Raw genomic sequence first — 21208 nt, 5'->3', positions numbered from 1 at the left:
TCACGTCATTTAAAAAAATTTAGTTTGGTTTATTTCATATTAATATAATTTATTTCTTACTATGCTTAATTTCAATATAGACTGACGTGTCGAGATAATTTTCTGACAGTAAAGCTCACATCTCCGAGGGTCTTGAAAGCAGCCCTACTAGCAACGTTGTGATATGGTCCTTCAATGTATTCCAACGGGGCGCCCCTCCTGGCCAATCATGGTGTCTGCAGCAGCTTCGACACCACCCCCCAGCGGCCGCACAGGCGCACTGAGCTCCCAACTGCCATTTTGTGGCAGAGGCTACTCTGCTAAAGCGGGAGAGGGATTAAAACAAACTGCGAAGAAGCCTGCATTTCTTACCAGCCTGATAAACTTTGTAGCTCAGACTCTCTGCTTTCGGCCGAGTTAAACGGGAAGAGAATCACACCACAAAGAGGTAAAGTATCACTACTTTTCTGATAAGGGGGGAGTTTGCAGGATCTTTAATCGGCCTCTAGGTGTCACGATGGGGCTCTGGGTCCGGGCAGCTCGTCGGAGAGTGTTTGTCTCCCTCTATCGTTATTGAAAAACCCGTCAAAATACGTTTAAATAACCGAAGTTCTAATAAATGTATACACAACCCGATGTATTTTACACGTATCTATGAATATATCGTCGAGTATAAGTTATGAATACTTCGACGATTTGGTTGGAGAGTTCAGGCCGAGGCGTCCATTTTCTCGCTTCTTTGTTTCCCGTCTTTACAGCCTTGACGACATGGGAACTGGCGGGTTTAACTTATCGCCCATAGCTAATGTTAGCTGGTTTGCATTAATATACGCTAAGTAACACAAACATTCATGCATGCACGATACAATTACTACGAGAGTGCAAACAAATAAGAGTCGCATTTGCCCAGCTCATGTCAATTTGTGTTACATAAGGTTAAAGTAGACCTTCATTTGAAGAAAAAGCAATGTAACAACGGGCGTTAGCAACTTAGTTTAGCTCTGAGCGAAGGCCCGGAATTCCCCACCCCAATGCCTTTAGTAACGTTACGACTGAAAGAGGCGCAGTCCACCAACATACTCAGAGCAAACGTTCGTTTTTAGTCTTTCAAATTAGTCACGTTAGCTAGTTGCTTACTATTAATGAAATCAATCAGTTCAGTTAACATTAGCTTTCCCGGTGGCGAAGGAAACTGAAACTGTTAAGGCCAGCGCGGAAAGGAGAATGACAAGGCATTCACAGCAAAACGGTCACTGGTGGTCCCAGTGGCCACTGTCTCACTAACACTAAATACACGATTTGTGTTCTCCCATAATCAGCCATCTTCCATTGTCGAGAAACGTTATTGCATTTGTCTTCTGTTTTTCTACCATCGCGCCTCGGTCCGAATTGGCAGTTGTTGTTGCACCCGTCGCCCGCTTGTCTCTTATACTAAGCCCACCTAGAGCATCATAGACACACATATATATTATAGCAGAGAGCTCCCTCTACGATTCGGCTTGGAGAGCTACAAAAATACCGCTTTAGAAATGCTGTGCAAAGAGGCGACATCTGCCAGGCTGGATGCTTAGTATAATTGCCCTGTTGGGGAAAATTTGTTATAACGTTACCAAGTCACGCTATCTATGAAGCCTAACATTATACTAGAGCCACCCCAGCTTTGCACTTTGCAACGTAAAGTGGACATGGAAACCTGTAGACAAACACATCTTCGGTATCGACACAAACATGGCCCTGAAGGTATTACACTCCTTGTCTATATATATATATGAGTTGAGTGAATACAGTGACTACATGTCAGAGTCCATCTATTAGGTTCTGTAGTTGTTGATTTAAATAATTAAATATGAGTCATGTTGCTGTAAGTGGTGGCAATAAGGTAGAATATGTCAAAGGGCTCAATCACAGTTTGACTCAATATTCGAATAGTTTTAGTCAGTGATCTACACTGTGTTTAGATGATAAAGATCAGGGGTGGAAATTAACTTTTTGGCTCTCCTGCCAAGGTGGCTGGTAGAAAAAAATCCACCGGCCAAAATAATAAATTGCCTTTTGTGTCACATTTTTTTCCATCCTTTTAATTTAGATAATAAGATATTATGTCAAATACAAACTTAAATAAGCCACAGTGAAATTTGAAACAAAATTATATTATTGCTATTAAATGTGCGTAAAACATAACAGTAAATTGTTTTATAAACTGTAAAGATGCTTATAAATCATTCATCTTAAATTTGATCACTGCTCACTCTTAATCATGCTTTATCATTCAACTTAAGACTGTTCACTTTCTACAATCAATATTTTGTTATAGAGTCTATGAATCATTCTCCTTCTAACTCCCAACCCTTACAAATCTACGCCAATCAAACACAAGTAACATGAAAAGAACATAAACAAAAACCAATGAACACCTCTAATCAGCGTGTTACACAATTTTTGATACCTTGGTACACCGGGGACCTATTTAAGTGGGACACACAACCAACAACAACGCCGGTCTGCTGCTAATTACCGTCAAATAGAGCAGGATCATTTTGGGGGTCCTGCCTCACAGTAGATAGACGATGAAGTATTCATAGAACCAGCTACCATATGCAATTATAACCCTTATGCATTTTATATGTACCTCTAGCAACACGATGGGCCACTTTTACGGGTAATTAAATACACTCAAAGTAAAAATGACTGACTGCCATTTTTCTTAATACTTTGTTTTTGTCTGAATGCTTATTGTTGAATATTTTAAAATGGCATTACTTGTTTGTCTCATTGACTATATTAAGAGAGAGCTCAAAACCAGCAGTGTTAAAACATCTACTATTGATGTAGCAGAAAGTAAAAATATTCTAGTTTTGATTTTATATTTATTTTATGCAGTATTATCTATACTGTATATTAAGATAATAATTTGGCACAGGGGTGGGAGAAATAATCGTTTCTTAGATGCAATGCGATGTCGATTATGAATCTATTAAGTTTCTGCCTGGTGCTAAACGTGCAGTCTAGGTCACAGTATGTCCGTTAATAAAAGTCTGTAGTTTTCCCAACTGCTGGAAAAGTAAAGGCTGTTAGCGCTAGCTAACATCTCCTCTGTACAAGGTCTTGCTCCCTGTCCCCCACACCAGATCTGGAGTTTTGGGGACAGAGCCTTCAGCGTCACAGCCCCCACCCTCTGTAACTCATCCCCACAGAGATCTGAAATGCTCCCTGTCTGACACTTTCTAAAATCTACTAAAAACCCAGCTCTTTACCAAGGCATTCGATCCTGAATGACTTTTTGTTGTTCTGTCACTGTAACTATGTGTAAAGTGTCCTTGGGTCCCGTGAAAGGCGCTAAAAATATTTATTTATGTAACGTTAGCTAAATTAATAAAAAAGTAATATTAATTATCAGCTGTATGTCATTCCTAGCTATCCTACTAGTCAAGTATTGAGAAGATCATGTACAAGCTTAGACTAAACTGGTGTACAGCTCTGTCCTGTACACATCCTGTATGTCCTTATAATTATTTTTCAGTTTTCAGAGGAGTCTGACAACTGGTTGTTAAAGAAATGCAGGACCCTGCACTGGGTTGCACCAACTATGTGTAAGTTCAAACTTAGCCTAGTTTGAACGTAATTTCTAACTTAGGTCGGAGTTTATGTGCTACTAACGTTTTAAGGGTTGCACCAGCTGAAATACCTCCAACGTAGACATAAGTTACAAATTAAATCTTACACCTAGTCCTTAATAGGTGTAAAGTCTTTCATAAAATAGTCAAGTCATGGCGCATCGTTTTGAAAGGGGGGGTGACTGGGATCAGGAGGAGCAAATTACATCGGGCTCTTCTGCATAACCGAGCGCACACAGCCTGGATGACAGCTCATTTCGGGTTAATGAAGCAAAATACAGATCACAGACTAGTTAAGTTATGAATTGAAAATGTAGCGAAATTAAGAGTAGATTATTAGCCCAAAGAAAATATTGGATTAAAGAGTAAAAATATAAATAATAAAGGAACGTGAAAAGGCAATGACTTATTTTTATTTACAGTGAGGAAAATAAGTATTTGAACACCCTGCTATTTTAAGTTCTCCCACTTGGAAATCATGGATATTTTTACAAATATTCATACAAATAAATAGTTAAAAAAATCATACATTGTGATTTCTGGATTTTTATTTTTTTTTTAGATTATGTCTCTCACAGTGGACATGCACCTACGATGACAATTTCAGACCCAGTGGGAGAACTTGCAAAATAGCAGGGTGTTCAAATACTTATTTTCCTTACTGTATTTATTTTGCAAATTTGCGTTACTTGTAACAAGTTAATACCCACCCTGCTGCAGGCGCCCTCACTGCTGTCGTCAGGTAGGCTGGAATAACCGCAGCACAGAAGAAAAGTAATATTGAGGCACTTAGCTGAACCTGCGTCCAGCAAACTCATATTTTTTCTCTCATAACTTTTCAGCATCTCCTTTGCGTTGGGTCCAATGTTTTCTATAGGCCTAACTTACACGATTTTTGTCCGCGTTTCAACCATTTAATTATGTCTGATGTGGAGTGATTGATTGACTAGCCACTTATAGTAAACCTTCTCGCCTAGCCAACTCCGAAATCGCTGGAGAAAAGTGGGGGGGGGGGACAAAACATAGATTTTGAAATATGAGGGGGATAATGGCTCCTACGTGTATATAAGTTATAATGTTACAATTTCATCCCGTTATACTTTACCGTTCGTTACAGGCACCGTTAAATTACATGTATGTTGTAGTTAACGGTTTTACCACTCGATGTCACTGTGAGACTAGCTGTAGATTAAGGTTTCATAGTTATCAGACAGTTGACACAACCATAATAAACTCTGTTAAGAATAGTGCTGTTCACTGATTGGCCATGGGATGTGTAAACGTCATTTTCTGCGACACTGTTTTGATGAGTATGGACTTTATGCCAGAGTAGCTAAGATGCACCTTACGTCTTGGTGGTGCAACCTAACATCAACACAGCTTAAGTCTCAAACTAACTAGTTTCAACGTATTGTTTAGTGTGGACTTTGCACCCTAACTTAAGGTAGAACTTACGTATCGCCGGGGCAACAGGCTGCTGGAGCTGAGGTTAATAAAGTAAATTAGGGATGCAAACTAGTGCTTTTTAGCTCCTTTTCCACTGCACAGTACCAGTTCGAGTCACCTTGACTCGTTTTCCATTGTAGAAATGTTGTGCCTGTACCTGCTTCCAGGTACTTTTTTTCGTATCACCTCCGTCGAGGTTCCAAGCGAGCTGAGGGATACTAAAATGCAACGTGAAAACAGGACAGACTGCTGATTGGTCAGAGAGAATCACTATTCACTGCATCATCATTGCGTTCACCAGACATAGGCCAGCAACAGAAAGGTTTATATTTTACAGTTTTCGTAGGGAATTTCATCACTAAATCCACTTCTGAGAAGTTTTGAGGTGAGAAATCAGCTGTGTAGATTTTGAATATTGACAGTTTTACGAGAAGTGATGGCGGAACAAAATGTGCTTGAAAGTTTTCGGAGTTGAGGAAGTGGCTGCGGGGGAAGCCTGCTGTGACCCGCGGGAGGAGCGTGTGAGGCCGGCCAGCCGCCCGCTCACAGAGCCCTCTGCTCCCGCCGTCACACAGACCGCTGCAGCAACAACGGCAGAGGAAAACACAGCTGGAAGCTTTTCATACCGCTTATCTGTCTTTACATTCTGAGGAGTGTTAAACGTTTTAACTTAAAAAAGAGAAAGCTGTGTGGATCGCTGGTGTGTGTGTCGCATTGAATATTATGTCACGGCAGTTGTGTGTGGCGTCGCTATGACCACAAGCTACGTAATATCTCTGGGTACTGTCTGCAATGGAAAACGGAGCACAGCCAAACCGAGGCGTGGCGAGTTGAGCTGGTACTGGTAATGGAAAAGCGACATTAAGCTAATTAGGAGATGTTTCTTTTGGATTTTAATGCACAAATTAAATGCTTAGTAATTATCCAGGGATCCTGTATAGAAAAATATGATCAATATGCATCGATAATCGTTTTATAATCGAATCGCAGCCTTCTGATTAAGGTACAAGGTTGTTTATTAGTCATTATACAGCACAAGGCTGCATAACAAAACGTATTTTGTAGTTCCTTCATGCTATACACACAACATATTAAGTGTAGGCCTATATTAAAATATGGTAACAAATACAATAAAACAGTATATACAGTTATTTACATAGGCTACACGTATACACCCCAAACATTCCACAGTACATTTTTTGAATTTGCATCTGCCGAGTGCTTGATCCAGGAGGTTGGTGAGGCAGGTCTTTGTAAGGATGTGCACAACGTTAATGTCATTTCATTAATGTGTTTCATTCCTGTCCCCAGCTAGGCTAATCGATCAGTGCGTGTCATATTTTTTCATCAGCTTGTCCTATCCGTGTCATGTAAAGCAGTTCTACCTAATAAGGAAGGCACTGTGTGAGTGCAAGGTGTTTGAGGGTATCCCCTCAACTGCATGTTTAATTGAAGTTGGATTGACAACAAGAGCACTCACTTGTATGAGTGAGCATCTGTATGTTGAGTGACCACATTTTCCACTTCACTTACTATCACTTGGTCATGATAGTAGACTCGAGAGAACTGGACCATTCTCAGTTGCTGAGCTGGAAGAATAAAAAGAGAAAAAAGGGGCCGCCATGGAAGCACATAATAGCAGAATGAATGTATCTGCCCATCACACTGTGATGATGTATTCCCTCTCCCCTCTTGCAGGTTTTTCAGTCAGGTAGCAGCCTGAAGCCTCAGGTGAGCACATGTGTCTTGTACAGAACAGGTAACATTGCAGAGAAGTTTTCAGGCTGTTAGAGTGAGTGAGTATGTCTGTATGTGAAGGAAGTATCTCAGTGCAGCTGTGTAACTGTCCCTCTTCCCTCCCTCAGGTTGACAGGGACAGTCAGGTAGCAGACATTTGACTCAGCAAAGCTCAGGGAGCCACAAAGCAAAAAGGAGATCCACCTGTATGACAGCCCTGCAGACTGCAGCCCAGTCTACAGAAATGATGAAAACAATTAATTTATCGTTGCTTTTCCAGGTAACACAAGTAGTGTTTTAGACAATTTTAAAACAAATAAAAAACTAGGGCTGCACAATTAATCTAATTGCAATCGCGATTTATTTAAAAAAAAAAAAAAAGTGTGCTGTGTGTGTGATCCTCTCGTCTCTTTGTGCGCTGCAGTCTGCTCATTATCCACGGTCACACGGGCTCTCAAACGTGCCCTGAAAACAGATATGTGCGAAACACAAAAAATATTTATCAACCTACCGTAGGCCCTGCCGCCAATCCTTCAAAACAATGGCCAGCGGAGCACCAGGAGAAATGCCGGCATTGAAGGCAGCTGAACCGAAGTCACAGCCTGGATTGGGCGGAGCATAAAAAAAGTTTAATTCTTGAAGTTCGATTAGATGAATCAAATTAGAGACCAATGAAGAGTTATTTTCTGCACAAGGATTTAATGAACAAAAACAACCCACAGACATGGAACTGTTTTAACTGGATTTAATATTCAACTAGGGGTAACATAGTATACTACTATATGAAATTATAATCAATATAGTAATTAAGATATTAAGTTTTATTTAATGTTATACTATTATACTAATACACTCATTTACACGGTCTCCTCCTCCAGGATGTGGATAGAGCCTCTGCAGTGGACAGATGTAGATTTAGCCAGAGTCAGGATGCCATTGTGCCAACATGAGCTGCTTCTAGCAGCCTGCTCCTGAGAGCAACACTCTCTCCTTGTTCTGTTTTACATATGTTTTACTAAAGGAATTGTTATAAATATTTTTCAATAATCTTGTTTACATAAAGTCTGCAGTGGATTGTTTTGGTGCTGCTGGTGTGTTGTGTATCTGTCTGTGGTTCAAAAACTATGCAATGCAGCAGTCACAGTAGAGTTTTCTGTGATGAGTGTTTTAAAAAATGTTTACAATGAGGCAAAATCAGTATTTTTGGACTGGTGGCAGCTTTTGATGTTTGTTCTTCTTCTTTGTTCAAGTTGAGAAATAAACATTTCAAAATTTCAGTATTTTGTGCATTTTCCTTGATAATCAAGCAAGTAGACTCATAGCACCATTTGTTCCATTATATCGCAATATTTTCCACAATAATCCAAATTGCGAAGATCTATAAAAAACTGACCTGTGATTCTCTTCCCACCTGATCCTGTTGGCTCATTTCCTGTCCCGTCCCAGTCCCGAGATGAACAGTGAAATTGACCGCAGACAACCAAAGATGGCAATCAAAGGGACTGAGATTCAAAGCACAGTGCGAAACTAAGCCCCGTCAGCCAATATTATTACAATACATATTTTCCCATTGTGTAAGACTGAAAACCACTATCCTAAAGCAAACCTATTCCAGTCGATCACTTAAAAATCAAGGTGGTGATGTAATACACTGCTACATAATGTTTGTTTCCACAATGCCATTATTTCAGTTCCTACCCAGCATGGACGGAGGGCCAACAGAGGGTGTTGGGGGGGTGGAGGTCTCTGCCAAAGACTTCCCCTCCATCCAGGCCGTTCACAGCCAGGATGCCATGGTGGCTGATCTCCTACAGCAAGCTGCAGAGGCCGGGGCCGTAGTAGACGGACAAGCTGGAGTCCTCCTGGATCAAGGTTCATACTAATTGGACAATAAATTGTCCACACTTAAAAAAGAAAAAGAGCACAAAGTAGTTTAGATTTCCATTGTTTTTGTGGAGAATAGAGTCAGATGTTTTATTCCCAGCAATGTTGTGTTTCAGGTCACGGGGAAGGAATGGTAGCAGCCACCCAGCAGCAGCTGATGGAAGCTGGGGTGGGAGTTGGTGTGGAAGGTGGAGCAGGGGTTGAAATGATGGTTATGGACTCACTGGATCCTACCCTGTTACAGATGAAGACTGAGGTAAGCTGACCATGTGACCATGATAGTTACTCTTGGTAGCCAAAGCAGGCTTGGTCTCACAAGAATGTTGCATTTATGCTGATGTCAGTCTAGAGCTAAGGACACCTAAAATGTCTGCCAGATGGTGTTGCTTCACTCAAAATTTCATTTAACAGCCCGCTGAAATTAAGTTGATTTGCAGGTGATCGATGCTGCAGTCGGGGGATCATCAGCGACTGTGGGTGTTGTTGGAGGGGTAGCGGGTGCTGCTCACCAAGCAACTGTAACAACAGTGGACCAGACTCAAATCATCACACTACAGGTAGTTGCTCTTTTGAAGCCATCTCACATCATAGCTTCTTTCAGTTAATTCATCTTTCATCTCTTTTGGGGGGAAGATGGATTCACAAGCTGTCTGTAAACCTTTAAGAAGTAAAATTCTCAGATGTTCGTATCCCCTCTCGGGTCTTGAATTTGTCTTTATAGATACCCCGTAGAAATCCTGAGATGTGTGCTGAACTCAGATTCTCTCTGTCCCCAGGTGGTAAACATGGAGGAGCAAGCGGCTTTAGGTCTGGGGGAGCTTCAGCTGGTCCAGGTGCCTGTTTCTGCCACCACTGTAGAGGCCCTGCAGCAAGGCACGTTTGTAGACACAACAGCTATGCCAAAGGACGGAGACCCGGTTATCTGCCACACCTTGCCTCTGCCTGAGGGCTTTCAGGTACACGAACAGACATAATCATTCTTTTTAACTTAACTTAAACATATAGCACTAATCTATGACTACATTTGAAAATTAGCAACTGCATCACCTGTTGTTTTTAGGCCCCTGGCAGAAACGCACTTGGCTTTATAAATCCATTCACTTTTGGTCAAAAGTTTGAATGATTTTTTTTAGGTCAAACCTAGACAAATAATGAGTAGGAATAGCGCAGGTCTGCTTTAGTTAGGACTTAGCCGCACAAGATCAAACAGATGTGTGTAAATTGCCAAAAACCATTAAATCCAAAATAACCGACTTCCTGTTCAGAACTATGCGCCACTACATCGCACGTTCAAAAACCTTATATCTACCTGTTTGGGGGATGCTGCCGATTCGTTTGGCATAGGACTTTGTGCGATGATGTTTTCATTTCACTAAATCGCGAAAACCGAAAAACCTATTTGAATTAACTCCTCCCACACTGTCTGATCGGCACCAAACTTGGCACGGACCATCTCTGGACGAAGCTCATACAAGCTTGTGCGTATTGATATGCGAAAAACTGTTGGACTTATAAGCTAACAAATGTTTGCAAAAACAACCAACTAAAAACAGGAGTGGCTGTGTGAAATTTGGTGTCGATCGGGCTCTAGGTGGCGCTATTAATCGTATATCATTTAACACACTCATATACATACCGTATTAGCAAGTCCCTTTCATTTCAAACTCTGGCCGTTTATTCGCCAAGGACCCCTGAAGCCGCGGCGGGGCGAGTGACGCGACTGGTGCAGGGGGGCTTGGACCCCGCTTATAACTGCTTGCGGTTCTAGTTCAGTTTGAAGTTGCTGACTTCTGGTTGGGCTTAGGGTATAGCTCTCAAAAAACAGCTTCCTGTGTAATTGCAAATAATTACTCACCCAGGCAATGTGGTCAACCTGCTATGAGAAGCATCTGCCTCACTACGGACATTCTTGTCCGCTAAGGTGCTAAGTGGGGTAAAAGTATTAATTAAGCATAAGAAATAAAGTTTGAAACGTCTTTTCCAGATGCTACTTAGTGGCGCTATCACAATGACTGGATATTGACATGTCAGTCTCTAAGAGGTTTATTTGTGAATTTTGGGACAGATCTTACCATGTGTAACATGCTACTTCCTTTGTCATGGCGAAACATCAATTTAACGCCATGCCATGGACATGCGATTTAATTGATCAAAAAAAGCGTCGCAATTTAACATCGCAAGGCTCTTAAGATTGTGCTGCCCACATTTGAAGTCAATTGAGTTAAAGCTTTAGGAGGGGTTTGTTAAAGTGCGGAGCCTGTAAATGGGGAAAAACTGTAAATAATTCAAAATGGCCGACTTCCTGTTGGGTTTAGGGTATGGTTCCAAGAGGCTTATTTTTAAGTCTGGAGAAGATACATCGGTTACTCTAGTTTCATACAGCTAGGTACAACGAATGGCAGGGGCCTCATTTTTGACATTTTGTAGGGGCTGCTATTGAGCCCCCTGGCCTGACCCCAATCCCTGCGGAACATTGGATTTCCCACAAGACCTGAGGTGTGTGTGCAAGTTTTCGTGAGGATTCAAGTATCCTAAGACCTTGAAAAATGAGTTCTTCAAGGAGGAAGAAAAAACAAACATCTGAGCAAAAACAAAAGGGTTCCAAGGACACCGTTGGTGCCCTGGCACTTTTGTGCTGGTCCCTAAGAATTCCTTCAGTTTCAATAGGGACCTCTCATGTTTCATGCTTGGGCCCTACAAATGTAGATAATCCGTGGGAGCTCCTTGGCTGTCGCATAATTGTATAACAGCACACACGTTATTTCTATTTGACAAGACTCACTAAGATTTACAGTAAGCTACTCTACTGCAATATAAAATCTTTGGCTGATAACTCACAATTTATTTCCCACATCTGCCCCAATAACGATCCTTAGGCTTGGCTCAGGATATCCATCCATCCATCCATCGTCAACCGCTTATCCTACGTACAGGGTCGCGGGGGCTCAGGATATCTGTTTTTTAAATTTATTTTTAAATATATGCCGGGTTCCAGACTGCGACCATTTTGGTCGCATATGCAACCATTTTTTAACAGTGGCCGAGTTTAAAACTTTATGTGGTAACTATTTGTGGAAGTGCAAGGGGATCGTTGGCAGGGCTCTACAGAGTGACCATTTTACTCCCTAAAGTGCAAGTAAAGACTGCAACCTACCATAACCCCCCCAGTTCCGCTGCTAATCCTTTAAAAACAACGAGTGGCCACCCCAGAGGACCTGGAGAAATCCTGGCGGGCGGGTCGCTCTGCGGCCGCTTGAGCAGCTATTTTAGTAAAAACAGCGACAGTGATGCGTCATCTGCAACTGAAGCAGTGAGATAGCTGACCATTTAGTTATATCAGGTGCCTTTTGTTGAAACATTTAACTGTTCGTGAGAGAGAGAGACTTTATATTGCTTCTAATTCCATTGGGCACATTTCACTTTTCATTTCCCTTTTTTCTCCTTCAGCACCTAAAGACTAAACAGTTAATGCATTTGATGTGTAGGTAGTTAAGGTTGGTGCTAATGGGGAGGTGGAGACAGTGGAGCAGGAGGAAGGGGGAGGCGAAGCCCACCCTGAAGAGGAGGAAGATGAGGAGGTGGGGAACCAGCTTATGGAAGAAGGGGAGGATGAGCCCATTCAGCCCCCAACTGATGACCCAAACTGGGCTAAAGACCCGGACTATCAGCCACCATCTGGAGTTGTCAAGAAGACCAAAAAGGCAAGATAGTTGTGTGGTATCAGTCTCTGTTCCTTTATTTTTTATTTTTTTATTTTAAGATCTTAATTAAATTTCAAACAAGTCATAAAGTACATAGCAATACAATAGATAGGCTACACGCCTAAAGACACAATAATTAAATCGACACAGAATCATTAAGACTACACATTGATAAAGTGCTTACCCAACAGTAGAAGGTTCAGTGGATCCATTGACAGAAATGCAATATAATATCCATAACTATGTTTTCAGTGCTGTATAAAGTAATAAACCGTTATGTTTTTATTATCTTAAAATTAGCCATTTCTCTCTAAATACACTGAGGGTCCCCTTACATGAAGATGTTGCGCTGCCATGTTTCTACAATAGCTGAAGTGGACAAACCACAATTCAGAGCATGTTTCGTACGCACGAAAAACTAGTAGTAGTAGTAGTAGTAGTAGTAGTCTGGTTTATTAGAAGTAAGAAGAGAAGTAAAATCTGAACAAATGGAGGCCCACATGTATTATTTAGCACAAGAGCGTTTCGGCCACCGTAGCTTATCTTGCTAGCTTTGAAAGGGAGGGGGAGCGGTGCATTCATGTGGTCTTTTTTCCCTCCTTAAATCTTAATTGCAAAAAGAGAAATAAAGTTTACATGGGAATAAAGAAGTATACAGAACAGTATACAAATATATAAGAAGACTCAAATAATAAAAACGTTTCCAGGGGTAGTCTATATTATATACAGATATTAAAACTATATCTTGACAGTTTTCACAGCTTTTTTGTTTGAAATTGATATAAAGTTCAACCTCATGGAGGCACAAAGTTAGGTTTTTTACTGCAGAATTTTTCCTTTAGAATTAATACATATATTATAAAGTACTTATTTCATTCGAGGAGCAAGTGAATGCACAGTAGGCCTCACCACTAGATGGCACTAAAACTTACGCACTGAACCTTCAAGTTGTCATCAGCTGATGATGAGGTCTAATGACTTGCTGTCTGTCCAGGGTAAGAAGAGTCGTCTGCGCTATGCTGAAGGAGATAAGGACATGGATGTCAGTGTGTATGACTTTGAAGAGGAACAGCAGGAGGGCCTTCTGTCTGAGGTCAACGCTGAGAAAGTAGTGGGCAACATGAAACCACCCAAACCCACCAAGATCAAGAAGAAAGGTGAGACAGTTCTGTCTGCTGAAATGACACTACAAGTCAGTGTTTGTGAAGTTTGATTTGGCTTGCCTTTTCAAAGTTTTAAGAATTCAAAACTGCAGTATGAGCCACATTGGCTACCCACTACTAGATTCTACTCATCACTCTAACTGTAGGTAAACAATGGCTGTTCAATGCCAAACGAGCGCATTTTTTAATTAAGTAATTATATCAGCTATCTGTTTTTAAAATGACCGATGCAGATTATTGGAAGAATGCTGAATATCGGCCAGGCCGATTATTGGTCGACCCTTAATTTTAATATGTAAATATGCAGCTCTAATATGAATGAAAGCCATATTCAGATTTTGTTTTCTTTCCCAAACTCCATACACCCTCATGTTAAAATGCCCAACTTGACAGCAGAAATAAATATGTTAACAGCCTGGAAAGAACACTGTTTTGGACTATAGCTGATTTTCCTGTTCATGACAACTGGGAGGGGCATGGCTGCTTTGAGTGACAGGTAGGTGCCGTCAGCAACTAGGCTTCCTTTCGCCTGCCATAGCTCCACCTCTTTGCCCATTTTTTGATTACCCAGGAGTTAAAGGAGTCAGGCACTACTAACCTGGTGCCAGTAACAGTGCCGTGCACAAAAGGCCGCGGTGCAAGTCATTTAAATTAATTGCTTTTATACGCAGCGGTGCCATTGTTGCATTGTGCCAAAAAGGTCCATAAGTGATACACAGGCCTCAAGTGGTGGCAGCATCATGCTGTGGGGATGTTTTTCAGCGGCAGGAACTGGGAGACTAGACAGGATTGAGGGAAAGATGAATGCTGCAATGTACAGAGACATCCTTGATGGATGTAGTAGTCTGGACGTCAGACTGGCAGGACAATGACCCTAAGCACACAGCCAAGATAACAAAGGAGACTACAGGACAACTACGGGACAACTCTGTGAATGTCCTTGAGTGACCCAGCCAGAGCCCAGACTTGAACCCAATTGAACATCTCTGAAGAGATCTCAAAATGGCTGTGTACCAACGCTCCCCATCCAAACTGATGGAGCTCAAGAGGACCTGCAAAGAAGAATGGGAGAAACTGCCTAAAAATAGGTGTGCCAAGCTTGTAGCATCATACTCAAGAAGACTTGAGGCTGTATTTGGTGCCAAATGTACATGTGCTTTTTTCGTATTTTATTTTTAATGAATTTGCAAAGATATCAAACAGACTTCTTTCAAATTGTCATTTGGGGGTAGTTTTTGTAGAAAATTGAGGAAAATAGTGAATTTCATTCATTTTGGAATAAGGCTGTAACAACAATGTGGAAAAAGTGAATATTATATTGAGACAATATAGCCAGGAGTGACAATGACCAGGATCCAAGCACGTCGTGAAAAACATTTTGACTTTTTCAGTGGAGAAGAAAAGATGAGTTGAGAGATTAAAGTGATGAAATAATTTGGACTTTGAGATAATTGGGGAAACTCAAACTGGATTTTTACAGCATCACCTTGAGATAAGAGAGTGTCATTATATGTACCTGACTACTGGGTGAAATGTTCAACCCACCTGTGACATTTTGTTTTTCAAATGTTTAAAGTTTAAGCTGCGCAAACACTGTTAAGTGTAATTTATACTTCGACACAGAAGACTACAGGGCTATGCAGAGGCTATGCTGTCGCCAGGTGTGCACCTCCTCAAAAATGTAACTACACGTCGAGTGTCGTCGCGGACCGTAAGCACTGTGATTGATCATTGGTGATTTTTTTTTTTTTTTAACCGCACGCTCTGTCGCCTGCAGCAGAGTTAAAACCGCCCGCTCCCGATTTGTGATGGGTCCCGCGGGATCCCAATTCCAATGCAGCTATCTACTTCAGATCTCCAGAGGTCACTTACTGACTGAACTACTGGTGAGAGGCTGTTTCCACACACCTTCTCACAAGTTGAGGTAGTGACATCACATGTGCCAGACCCGGATAGTTTTGTCACTTAAAACGCTTTCAACTGTCAAGATGTTGATGAGAAAATTCTGAAAAAAAGCACACATCATTCTGCTGGTTTTGGGTGTGTTGTCAATTGTTTTGATGGCATTTGATCCAGAACTGAGCAAAAAAGAAAATATTGTGCAGACTGTACAAGTTATAGCAAGATACCGAATATCACTGCAAATTCACCGTTTGACTGATCTAAAAAACTTTGTGACACTTGTAGAGAAAGTTGTCACAAAGTTTGACAAAGAAGTGACGCCCGTGTAGAGAATGTCTGTGTTGATTTTGGTAGCTTTTGATGTAAGACTTGTGGAGACAAAGATGTTAATTGTATTGGCATATTCTGAAAAATATAGAGTGACTGACTTCTGAATTGACCATAGGTTGCAGTGAGGCAAACGTCACATATCAAATGTGATGTGCTGAAAAAAATTCAGCTCTCAAGGACGTACGGGTGATTTTCGTAGATTTTTGTAATGAGAAATGTCTAGAAATTTACATTTCTTGTAAAAAAAAAAAGAAAAGCCACCCCCACTTTGAGCAGTCATAACTAAATTAGTGACCCTAGATCGTACAAAACAAATTTTGTACGAATCCACACAGTGAATTACGAGGAATAAACATTTTGCAGGTGTAACGCCCCCTAGTGGAAGAATATCCCAGGACTGCTCAGCGAAGCTCGGTTTGGTTAAAATAGTTTAAGCCAATTTTGATTTATGGGCATTTATGTAAAGTTTTATGTAAATACACAAAAGTAAAAATTTGTGGGGGGAAAAAACAGATTGACGTATCAAATTTTTTTGATAGCTTTTGGTCAGCGACATCCATAGAAGATCCTGCCAAAGTTTCAGGTCGATTGCTGAAACTGTCTGGGACAAGTTTGCAAAAATAGGTTTTAGAGAAAAGTGATAAAAAGTCTTTTAAGATCTTTTTAGATTAAAATGATGAAAGAAGTTTGACTAAACAAATCTGTTTTCGAGATAATTGCAAAAATTTAAAGTTTATTGTTATAGCGCCAACATGAAGTCTATGAGGGCCATTTTGTTTTTTGCCTGAGTAGTGGTGGAATTTGTAACCCACCTGCCAATTTTGGTGAGTTTTCGTCCAGCAGTTTTTGCTGCCCAAACACTTTTAGCTGAGAAAAGAAAGAAAGAAAGAAAGAGAGAATAATGAGAATAAAAACAATAGGGCTCCAGCAGCTTCGCTGCTTGGATCCCTAATAACAAAAAAACAGGTATCATCATCACCTCTGCAATATTATCATGACTTTACTGTTACTGTAATGAGAGCTGTTATAATAACGAAGACTATTCTGCAAATATTTGTTTAATCTGAAGTCTCTTTTCTGGAAATGCTTATTAAATATCTAACACTAGATGCAACATTTTTTTATTCTGTCTATATGATGGCTGTGGGATTGTGATATGAACACTGGTGTTGAATCTGTGCATGTCATCGATGTGTGTTAGGAGTGAAGAAGACGTTTCAGTGTGAGCTGTGTAGCTATACCTGCCCTCGACGCTCCAACCTGGACAGACACATGAAGAGCCACACAGACGAAAGACCTCACAAATGTCACTTGTGTGGAAGAGCCTTCAGGACGGTCACCCTGCTGAGAAACCATCTCAATACACATACGGGTATTCATTAACACACATTAGACTCCAATGAGACCAAAATATTAGTAGTTTAAGAGGAAGAAGAAGAGTGGTTGAGTTTTTCACACCATTCAAGATAGCTTACACGTGTCTCATGTTTATTTATGCAGGAACTCGTCCACACAAGTGCACAGACTGTGATATGGCTTTTGTGACTAGTGGGGAGCTGGTTCGTCATCGTCGCTACAAACACACACATGAGAAACCCTTCAAATGCTCAATGTGTGACTATGCCAGCGTTGAGGTAAGAAGAGCCCATGTCTACTTAATGTTTTGGAAGTTTAAAGTTCAGTGTAATATTTTACACTTTCTAAACTAATCTCCATCCACATCTACTAATCCGGGTGTGAAGAGTAAAGGATAATTTAACAGTTCTGTAGCCAGCAGCACTTAGAGACACACATTTCAAGTCCTTAACAGTGGATATACAACTGCACTGCTCCAACAGTCTAAAATCACTTAGTAACTGTAAGACCTATTTAATGGAATATATATTTTGCTGTAGTGTTTTGATATGTTGATATGTGTTTGTGTAGGTGAGCAAACTAAAACGCCACATTCGGTCCCACACTGGCGAGCGCCCATTCCAGTGCAGTCTTTGCAGCTACGCGAGTAGAGACACATACAAGCTGAAGAGACACATGAGGACACACTCAGGTAAAACTGACACCATATCTGCTTTTCTGTAATTATGAAACAGTAAAGGAGGACACAGTGGCATATCAGTTTTTAGAGAGATAGGAACCGTATTGTTTTTTTCGTTCTTATTTTGTGGAAAAGCTATCAATTGTCCAAGTTATTTTCTGGATCCCTTACAAAATAATATATTCAAATTAAGGTCATTACTATCAACTACAAAATTATAATTTTTACTTGTAATAAGCGAAATTGGGCAGTACTGATGGATGCAATGTTGTTCACATCTATAGTAGACATGCACCGATCAATTGGCCGGTTACTGGAATCAGCTGGTTTTCAGCTTAATCGGACGTGACGGGTGACCGACGGGTGATTTTTCTGTCTGTAAATTAAAATTACAGAACTTACAGCAACTATAAACAATTTATATTATAAACATTTCTTTATAAAAGGCACATAAAAATGCAAATTCACTGAATGTACTGAACATTTTATGTATAACTATTCAGTGGCACAGCATTGTGCTGCCCTTTCTCTACATAGTGATTGTATTTGTAGGACACTGGGCATTTTGGGTTTGAGTTTTGACACTCTGGGGTTTCTGTAGTTAGTCAGTGTGAAGTGCTGAAGCAGCAGAGTAGTAGATCAAGCCAGTTAAGTTAGCAGCTCTTTCTTATTTCACACAGAGCTCAGGAAACATATGTACTTTAAGTATTTGCACAGTATGTTGCTTTTCATGCTAATGTCTGTTAGCATGATAATCGAGATTCCCTTTATATGTTAGCGTTGAGCAAACCGTTAAAGCACTTTAAAAAATGTTTTTTTTGTTATGGGCTTTGTTTTATTTTTTACTGTAAAGCACTTTGTGACCCCTCTTGTCTGTGAAAGGTGCTATATAAATAAAGTTTACTTACTAACTAAGATTCGCAACATTAATGAGAACATTGAACAACCATAAGGTGTACATGCTTAATCTTCTCAGGAGAAAAACCTTATGAGTGTTACATCTGCCATGCCCGATTCACCCAGAGTGGAACCATGAAGATGCACATTCTGCAGAAGCATACAGAGAATGTGGCCAAATTCCACTGTCCACACTGTGACACTGTCATCGCACGCAAGAGTGACTTAGGTAACACGTGCGCACACATAAACTTGCCAGACTGGCAAGCAAGTTTATTTTGCCATGTTGTTTCATTCCCCTAATGTGTTTTCTCTTGGCATCCACATTGATCTACAGGTGTGCACCTTCGTAAGCAGCACTCATTTATTGAGACTGGAAAAAAGTGTCGTTACTGTGACGCCGTTTTCCATGAGCGCTACGCTCTGATTCAGCATCAGAAGTCCCACAAGAATGAGAAGAGGTTCAAATGCGACATGTGTGACTACTGCTGCCGCCAGGTGTGTTTACGCAAATATCTTTTTGTAGTGATATGTAGGGTTACGGAGCTGTGTGTACAGAAAAACGAATGCACTCAAGTTAACTCTGAGAAGTTAGTCTATCTATTTTCTTAATAATAATAATTAATAATCTTTTCTAGGGGTACCATAATTTTTGTCCAGGCCAGTTTCATTAGTTTGTTTTTTAAAAATGATTCTGTTGAACCGCAATTCAAAAGCACTGTCTGATTTTCATCAGTTTATTTTCAGTAAATTTATACTTTTGTCAGTTTCAAGTTATTTCAGGGACCATTGTGGGTTTTTCTTCCTTTAACGGAAGGGTACCAACAATTCAACAGAGGTGATACGAAAAAAAGTACCTGGAAGCAGGTATTGGTACAACTTTTCCGCAATAGAAAACCAAAAAAAGGCGAGTAGAGTCTAGGTGAGTCCAGCTGATACCGTGCAGTGGAAAAGGGGCTCATGTGATTATGGAGTTTTTAGTCAAATACCATGTGTTCTGTTTATTCTCGATTAGTCATTAGCCTATACAAAATAATTCTGTAAATGTAGAATGCTCCAGTGAGACTTGGACACATACACTACCCTCTAGCGTGCATTGAGTCTACGTCAGTTGCCTCTGGTAGATGGTTTGGCTCGCAACCGGCTTGCATCATTAGCTAGCTAGAAAATACACACTGCTAGGAAAATGTACATTATATAATGCTGGCGAGGATAAAAGCTACAAACATGGATCTCACTATTGCCAAGCAAATGTTGATGATAGCTGCTTTATCCAAGAATGAAGTAGCCTACTTACTGCGGAGGAACTATGAGTGCTAAAGGTGGTTAATTTGCATTATTTTTACAAATCATGTGCAGACATGGGCTTAACATTTGGCTTAAAGTCATTGAAAAGTCATGGAAATTCATCGGTCAAAATGTGTATGAACCATGTAGAGGGGAAGTCAGCGAATCATCAAAATTATTATGATTCATCCTCTGGGGACCATAACTGTCTGTACAAAATATCATGGCAATCCATCCAGTAGTTGTTGCGATATTTCAGTATTGGCCAGTAGTAGGCAGAGTATTATTAGAATAGATTTATAGTACTATCTGTGATTTTTCACTGTGGGTCCCATGTTGCTGTGTCCAGGAACGCCACATGGTGATGCATCGTCGAACCCACACTGGAGAGAAACCATACGCCTGCAGCCAGTGTGAAAAGACCTTCAGACAGAAGCAGCTGCTGGACATGCACTTCAAACGCTACCACGACCCCAACTTTGTTCCCACCGCCTTCGTCTGTCCCAAGTGTAGTAAGACATTCACTCGCAGGGTAAGGGACGCTCTTTCTTGCTGTCACGCACGTGAAGTGAACTTTTAGTTGGTTCTACATGGGCTAGTCACTAATAACTTATAAAAGTCAACAGACTAACAGTGTGATTTTGTAGAACACCATGGCTCGCCATGCTGAGAACTGCAGCGGTGAGGTGGAGGATGCTGAGAATGGAGCTCCAACCCCAAAGAAAGGGAGGAGAGGAAGAAAGAGGAAGATGAGGAGCAGGAGAGATGAGGATGACAGTGGTGAGACTTTGACATATTTAAGTGTTGGCATGATGCTTTGCTCAGTTGGGATTAGTTCATCTGGCATCCGTCTTTGTTTGATTATTCAGAGGATGATCACGCTGAACCTGACGAAGACGAGGAGGCTGAGGGGGAGGGGGAGGAAGAAGCATCACTGCTGCAGGAAGAGGAGGAGGCAGAAAGCATGGAATTGGATCAGGCCCCTGCCGCCATCCCAGTACCGGCTCCTGATGAGCCACCGGTCAAGAGGAAACGAGGCCGACCCCCAAAAAATGCCCCCAAGCCTCCAACACCCTGCAAGTCAGTTAGGGTGGCTGCCAAGATGACTGCTTCTGGTGAGAGCACTTTCATGGACCACAGGATTTATTTAGTCTTGGGGGGTAAAATCACATATACAAAAATAGTATAGCAAACCAATGAAAAAGACTGGATGTTATGATTAACTGAACATAC

The 21208-nt window shown here is 40.9% G+C and overlaps 1 protein-coding gene across 4 annotated transcripts; it reads left to right on the top strand.

The window, feature by feature from the left end:
* The first annotated feature begins 272 nt into the window (after positions 1-272).
* LOC123962229 (transcriptional repressor CTCF-like) lies at positions 273-21179 on the top strand. 4 transcript variants are annotated; one of them, XM_046038258.1, is made up of 18 exons: positions 273-427; positions 6738-6770; positions 6905-7056; positions 8223-8350; positions 8468-8648; positions 8777-8916; positions 9098-9217; positions 9437-9616; positions 12146-12361; positions 13356-13518; positions 16958-17128; positions 17257-17390; positions 17683-17803; positions 18768-18917; positions 19026-19186; positions 20325-20507; positions 20623-20755; positions 20845-21179. In XM_046038258.1, exons 5-18 carry the CDS (start codon positions 8480-8482, stop codon positions 21162-21164), a joined length of 2361 nt encoding a protein of 786 aa, XP_045894214.1. In that variant the 5' UTR covers positions 273-427; positions 6738-6770; positions 6905-7056; positions 8223-8350; positions 8468-8479; the 3' UTR covers positions 21165-21179. The 4 variants fall into 4 exon arrangements, with proteins under 4 accessions (XP_045894214.1, XP_045894213.1, XP_045894215.1 ...); XM_046038257.1 differs by lacking the exon at positions 8223-8350; XM_046038259.1 differs by lacking the exons at positions 6905-7056; positions 8223-8350.
* Positions 21180-21208: the final 29 nt, after the last annotated feature.

The sequence above is a fragment of the Micropterus dolomieu genome, linkage group LG22 (assembly GCF_021292245.1).
Source record: "Micropterus dolomieu isolate WLL.071019.BEF.003 ecotype Adirondacks linkage group LG22, ASM2129224v1, whole genome shotgun sequence".
NCBI classification, from domain to species: Eukaryota; Metazoa; Chordata; class Actinopteri; order Centrarchiformes; family Centrarchidae; genus Micropterus; species Micropterus dolomieu.
This window is presented reverse-complemented; position numbering and strand designations above follow the sequence as displayed.

Coding starts and splice junctions, on each gene's coding strand:
- LOC123962229 (XM_046038257.1), top strand. CDS start 6,985: ATGACAGCCCTGCAGACTGCAGCCCAGTCTACAGAAATGATGAAAACA. Junction 8,917..9,097: donor TGTTACAGATGAAGACTGAG/GTAAGCTGACCA, acceptor GTTGATTTGCAG/GTGATCGATGCTGCAGTCGG. Junction 17,804..18,767: donor ACACATGAGGACACACTCAG/GTAAAACTGACA, acceptor TAATCTTCTCAG/GAGAAAAACCTTATGAGTGT.